At 43.5% G+C, this 7,002-nt stretch overlaps 1 protein-coding gene across 1 annotated transcript in view; it reads left to right on the plus strand.

Moving 5' to 3' along the window:
* The first annotated feature begins 396 nt into the window (after positions 1 to 396).
* PWWP2B (PWWP domain containing 2B) overlaps positions 397 to 7,002 on the plus strand; it is a 25,543-nt gene continuing 18,937 nt past the window's right edge. Inside the window, exons 1-2 of the mRNA XM_075842374.1 lie at positions 397 to 713; positions 6,996 to 7,002. The exon at positions 6,996 to 7,002 is cut by the window's right edge and continues 1,670 nt beyond it. Coding sequence (XP_075698489.1) covers positions 571 to 713; positions 6,996 to 7,002 — 150 coding nt within the window. The 5' untranslated portion in view covers positions 397 to 570. The remainder of the gene's footprint in view (positions 714 to 6,995) is intronic.

Genomic DNA, 7,002 nt, shown 5'->3' on the forward strand with positions numbered 1-7,002 from the left:
TCTGTATGTTGCTACCTGATGCTCTTTTTGTGCAGAATATGCTGCGGAAACCGTAATGTCACTTTATTCTCAGCAACACGGTTTTCAACTCCGCTAGCTGAAAATTCTGCCTCGTATGAACCAAGATGGAAAACGCGTCAGAATCTGCGTTAAGTTTCCTCCGTGTGTACACGGCTTTAATAGTAAAACTCATCCAACAAAAAATCCATGTAAATCAAGCAGCAGCTACATGGTATAGAAATCACAGAACTGCTTCTGATACTACAACCGACACAATAAAATGTATCACACAACACAGGATTCCCCTGCTGTGACGTCACAAAGGCAGCTATCCCGGCGTGACGTCACAATAGCCAGTGGGAAGGAAGAACAGGAGGCTAAGTGGAGGGGGCGGGGAATCCCGGTTGTGTCGTCATCGTAATCCCAGAGCAGAGAAGAAGGAGGCGGTGGCGGCGCTGGAGTAGCCGGAGGTCAGACGGAAGAGGGAAGGGGGGCGCTGTGCACTCTGCAGGCCCTCGGCTGTAGGGATCGAGGGAGGGTCGGAGCTGGCAGCCGGAAGCCGGAGTGAGCATGGAGGCCGAGGACGGACAGGGGCTGCGGGTCGGCTCACTGGTACCGGTCCTGCTGGAGCAGATAGTGAATGACACTCTGGTGGTGACTCTGAGCTGCGGGGACAGGAGGTATACCGGCGTCCTGCTGGACTGCAGCAAGAAGTGAGTACACTGCCGCTCATCTGCTGCTGGGAAAGCTGTGTCCATAGCTGTCTATGATCACCTCTGACAGCGCCCCCAGAGTCTTCTTTTGTAGCAAGTTTTTGAAACAAATGTTTACATTTGTTTCAGAGTTGTATCTAATTCTTAGAAAGATGGGTGACAACCAATATGGCTGCCATTACAGCACCCACAGAGGTTGTCACCCAGATTCCCTATCAGATCCTCCTAGTTCTGCAGAGACATGACCCTTCCCCCATTACATAACTAGAAACAATCTCTTTTTGGGACCCTAGGAAAGCTGGGTGATGAGCCCAATAGGCATTGTAGTAACAGCTATATTGGTTGTCATCCCTTTTTTCCAGCAATATGTTTGAAAGGGATTGCCAATAACTGGGATGGAGAGGTCAACTCAAGGACTTCTATTCACCAGAGATGTTTTTTTATTTTAGGGGAATTTTTTTATTTTTTTTTTAAGTAGTTTGGATTAGATTATAGAGCAGCACCCTGATATTTCTTTAGTATTGGAAGGTTGATCCTTCGACAAGATACAAGCGCAGTTATATAACAAGGCAGCCATGTTCACGTAGTTGCAAATATGAGTGCAATTGAATCGTCTCACACGGGAAATTCTCTGCTGCAAATCTGCGATAAAATCACAGCAAAAAACTGCATGGATTTTGCTGCAAATTTCACTATTTGCGTTGCAAAGGGTGAAATCTACGGTGAAAATCTGCAGCATGCCATAAAATCTGTGTGTGAATGGTGTTGTACTGGACTACGTTGCATATGGAATGTGGATTCTGTGCCGAAAATCTCTAATAAATCCACCACATCGGAACGCTTTGTCTACTTTTCTATTTTGTAATACACGGGCACCAAGGAAGGGGTTAAATACAGAACTAAATGATCAAATATCTGTATTTAAAACAATTATTTAATAGTCTGCAACCTTTGATGGATCTCCAGCGTTTGGTTGACTACAACTCCCATCATGTCTTAGAAGACACTCAGGGAACTCTGGGAAATCCTTCACATGCCGGAGAGTCACAGGTTGCAGACCACTGGTCCCATGGTTTTCGTTTATTGCAGATCTTTGTTGTATGGACCTTTTTTATTCACATGTGACTTATGTTCCTCTAGGTGTTCATGATGATAAAGTTTGAGAGGTCTTTATGGTTCTCCATTACAGATGACCAGATGATAAATGTGCACAATGTCCTTGGAAGACAATCGTGAAACGGAGAAGGTGTAATAAACAAAAGAAGCCATTTTTCTTTTGTATCGTTGCATTTGCCTTCTTCATAGATCAAATTCCTATAACTTTCTACTCGCTGAACTAGACTGAAGAGATTAGAAGGAAGATATTTTTATTGCATCGTCCTCCTCCTGCGGACTGGTGGTTATTACCCTAAGATCTAATGCACACGGCAATTAATGGAGGCGCCGTACGGTCGACCGCACACTGAGTACCTACCGATCTGTAATATGGAACCGTAGAGACTCCCATGTGCTGCTCTTCTGGGTCCATTCATGTGGAAGTGACTTGTACATAGGCCCTGAGGACGAAAATTCCACTGCATTTACAGTAGCCGCAAAGTGAATGAGATTTAGAAAATCTCAGACCCACGCTGGAAATAAATTGCGGAAAATGTGACACAGTGTGAATTTCATATCTCCGGAAAGTCAGTTTATGCTCCGTTTTGCTGTGCGGAGATGCTGCGTGTTTGGGCCATAGACTTCAATGGGGAGCATAAGTTCTGCAGTAAAAATCACCGGTTGAGTTACATTGCGGTTTGTACAGCGATTCCGCAGCGTAAAAAACACAGAAAATCTGCAGGTGCCCATAAGGTTTGCTATAATCATTGCTCCACACTAAATTCGCAGGTAAAACCGTATTTCTGAGACTGACTTACCTCCCGTTGTTTTTGGAGATTCCGCAGTAGATTTTCTGTTGCTAAAAAAAAAATCTGCAGCATCTTCTGCGTGTACCCTTTGGGGGAGTTCACGCGGAGGAATTTTGCAGGCGGAATCTGCTGCAAAATTCTGCCTCCCATTAATTCCAATGGAAGTCGGACCTTTCTTTTTCCCACTAGCTGATTATTTCAGCTAGCGGGAAAAAGAAGCATCCTGCTCGATCTTCGGGCAGATTCCGCCCGAACCTCCTATTGATGTCAGGAAATGGTGCGTTTTTGCTGCAGCGGAAAGTCTCTGACTTTAAACGGAATTGCTGCAGAAATTTTCTGCAACAATTCCGTTGTGTGTGGACAAGCCCTTAAAAAGTGTTTAACGGGCTGCAATAGGAATTGATAGGATCCGACCAGAAAGATCCAAACTGTCTAATCTGCTTCCCTTGACATCAGCCATCAGGCAGTCAATATGGAAGTTGGATTGTTTCTAGACTGATGTGATCTACCTGTAAAATTATTATCGCTATGGCCAGGTTGTCACCCATCCCAATTCTTTTAATTTTACATTGTGTGTGTTTATTTCAATATGGAGAGAGGAACAAGCCGCTGCCTGACCCCTCTGGCTTATGTTCTGTGGTAGCAGAAGACCGGGCATTCAACATGCCACATCCCTCTTTCCATGACATCTGCTATCGGGGGACAGTTGGGAGGTCTCGTACACATTTGATAATCAGCCGAAATTGACAAAATAGGCAACTTTTTCCCTGTATATAGCCAGCTTAAATGGGTTTTCTGGAGAGAGAAAATTTGACCTATTTTGAGGATTGACCATCAATAGTTGATAAATGGGGGGGTCCAACTCACAGCATCCCCGCAGATCAGCTGTATTGAAAAGGCTGCGGTGCTTGTGCGAGCGCTGCTTCCCCTTCTTCGCTCAATACTGTCAAACTTGTAGCAGCGGTTCAAGTGTGTCAGCGTTTGACGGTATTGAGTAATAATGGGGAATGAAGGCAAAGCAGCGCTCGAAGCACCTTCAATGCAGCTGATCGGTGGGGGTGCAGAGAGTTGGACCTCCACTGATCAGATATCCTCAGGGTAGACCAGCAATGTTCTCTCTTCGGAAAACCCCTTTTAATTCTTTCTGTTTGTTACTTTATGTTGTCCAGGGGAAAAAAAAAACAGCGCCACTCTTGTCCATTGACTGTGTCCGGTATTGAAGGTCAGCTGTATTCAAGTGACTAGAGTGGCTAATCGCATACTCATTCACGTTTAATAGCTGTTGGCCAGCAACTGTGTTATTGGGCTCCCATATGAACATGTAGGACTTTGTTCACATCACATCGGAGATATATGTAAGGGCTCATTCAGATGAACAATTGTCACGTCCGAGTGTAGAACAGACAGCACCCGGACTGAACATTGACCCATTATAGCTAATGGGCCAATTCATAGATCCGCTTTATTTCACTGGCCATCCGTCTGTAATGAAAAAATAGCAGTATGCTCTTTGTCCGGTTTTATGCAGGAATGATCCATAAAAGTCCATGAATCTGCATGAAAAACGGACGTCACACGGATGCCTCCCGTTCCGTTTTTTTCATGGATGGTTGCGTAAACTGGAAGTGAATACAGGAAGTAAATCCAGAGCAGTGTGGTCCTGAATAGAAGACCTGGTCAGAAGCCAAAAACTGCACGCGAGAAATATCGAACAATGCTATGTATGCTATAAGCAATAGAAAGTGCCGTTTCTGCGGTCATGTGAACAGCCTGGGGGTGTGTTCTGTGGGTTGGGATAATTGAGGACATTCTTCAGTTTTTTTTCCACGGACGTGAAAAACGGATGTTACACTGATACCATCCGAATGGAAAAAACGGACAAACTGAAGGCAATCACCGAAAACGAATGTAAAATTGAACATTTTTCACGGACTGAACTCGGACGAGTTTTAACAACACTTGTCTGTAGTGCTTGACGTATACCTCCAGACGAATGCTTTCACGTATGCCATTGTATAGGCATATGATGCCCATAGGCTCCTATTGTAAAAAAATAAAAATAAACAGCTCAGCCTGGCAAACAAAGGGTTGGACCGGTTAAAATCCAGCCTGTCCAACCCCTCCCCAGAAGAGAGATGTTGGAAGACAGTGGGACTGACGGTTGTTGAGACAGCTGCCCGGCCTCAGAAAAGGGAAGGAGCGTATTCATCATACAAATGGTCTAACCTGTTGTAAAATGACTTTTTGTGCGATTTATTATATGCTTTTAGATAATTGAAAAACGTGCATTATTCTCCGACCATGGGCTATTTACGTCTCGGATGGGAAAGAAAAGTTGCATCTGATTTGCAGTCATTCTTTTCGAAAGCTTAACCTACCCATGGTATTGTGCTAGTGCAGAAAAATTCATATTTCTTACAGATTTATGACTTTAGATGTGTGTAATACATTGCCATATAGGGTAAGAAGGAGCTGCCCAGACAGGGAGGAATTGCTGAAGGGCGATGTCAGATGTCTTGCGTTTAGTTTTTCAATACCAACTTCTGTTACGTTACCTATTCACGTCACATAGATAGGAGTCCTAAAACTTTGGGTTGGTACTGGAATGACCTAGAGGTGTTCAGCATAGAGAAAGCTAAAAAAAAAAAAAAAGAGCAGCTGGCAAGGGCTTGGGTATAATCAGCTTTAATGAACGTAAGCCTTCCACAGTCAGGTGGGGGAGGGGTGGCAGGCTGCTTTCACATGATCTACTGTCCTTCCCTGTGGTTACTCCATTTACCTTCAGTGCTGGGCAATGGACATTGCATTGGAAAAACCTGCCGGTGTATCTTGTTTTAACTGTTACTTCTTTTATATACATATAAAGTAAAGGCCCTTTTACACGGTCCAGTAATCGGGCAAATAAACGTTCATGTGTAAACAGGGCAACGGTCAGCTGATGAACAAGCAAACGCTCGTGAAAGGAGCAAACGAGCGCCCATCAACGAGCTGTCTCGATCGGCGCTCGTTTACTCGGCCCTTATCGAGTCGTGTAATTCGACTCTAAGACAAAGGGCTCAGATGGTTTGATCAGTTTACATTGTTTGCACGGTCAGCTTTTTGTTGGTGTTGAAAAGAAAAGCCCTTTTCTCCTATTACCTATAAACAAACCTTAGTATTCTGGATGAATCCGCTTTATTCAACCGGTTCCATTTAACCCCTTAATGACATACCACGTACTAGTACATGGTAGCCGTTAGGGGGAAGTATGGGGCAGGCTCACGGGCTGAGCTCGCTCCATACTCAGCGGGTGACAGCTGTGTTATACACTCCCTGCAACGGGCGGAATCAAAGATCACTTTGATTCTGCCCGTTTAACACCTTAAATGCCCCTGTCAATCGCGACCACACCATTTAAATTGTTAGAATCAGGGGGGCGTCCCCTCAAATTGCATCGCGCGCCCCCACATGGCGGGATCGGCCAGTGACTATGGTTGTTATGGCAGTCTGGGGGCCTAATGAAGGCCCCCAGATCTGCAATCTATGTATTCCTTAAAAGCCCTGCCTCTGGGAGGGCTTCAAAGGAGACTATCAGTATCACAATATACTGCAATACGTTAGTATTGCAGTATATCCTGGATCGCTGGTTCAAGTCATCTAGGGGGACTAATAAAAAAAAGTAAAAAACACGTTTTCTTTCCCTAAAGCAATGTTAAAAAAAAATACAAGTTAACATAACTGGTATCGCCACGTCTGTAAAAGTCAAAACTATCACATATAGCGCTATTTAACCCGCTCGCTGAACGATGTAAAAAAAATATATATAAAAAACATGCAAATTTCTGTTTTTTGGTCACCTTCGCTCTCCAAAAAAAGGAATATAATGTGATCAGTCACACCGCTAAATTGATGGAAAAATAAAAGTTTATGGCTCTCAGAATATGGCGACACAAAACATTTTATTTTTAAAGTCGTAAAACAAAACCTATAAATTTGGTATTGCCGTAATCATATCAACCTGTAGAATAAGAGGAATATGTAGTTTTTACCGCCTGATGGATGCTGTAAAAACAAAACCATCCAAAAATTGCTGTAATCACAGTTTTTTGTCCATTTCACTCCACAAATAATTTTTATTATTCCCAGTACAATAAATGGTGCCGTGAAAAACTACAACTTCTCCCGCAAAAACAAGTCCTCGTATGGCTATATAGATGAAGAAATAAAAAAGTTATGGCTTTTGGAAGGCGGGGAAGAAAAAATGAAAAAACTCAAATTGGCCTGGTCTTTAAGGGGTTAAATGCTACAGCAATATACTATTTTGGAAATGGATATAAAAATGCTGTTAAGGATTTCTCTAGCTCAGCAATTTACACTGTTCTTTTGTTTACTCCACTAGGTCCGGA

This window comes from Rhinoderma darwinii, chromosome 11 (assembly GCF_050947455.1).
Source record: "Rhinoderma darwinii isolate aRhiDar2 chromosome 11, aRhiDar2.hap1, whole genome shotgun sequence".
NCBI classification, from domain to species: domain Eukaryota; kingdom Metazoa; phylum Chordata; class Amphibia; order Anura; family Rhinodermatidae; genus Rhinoderma; species Rhinoderma darwinii.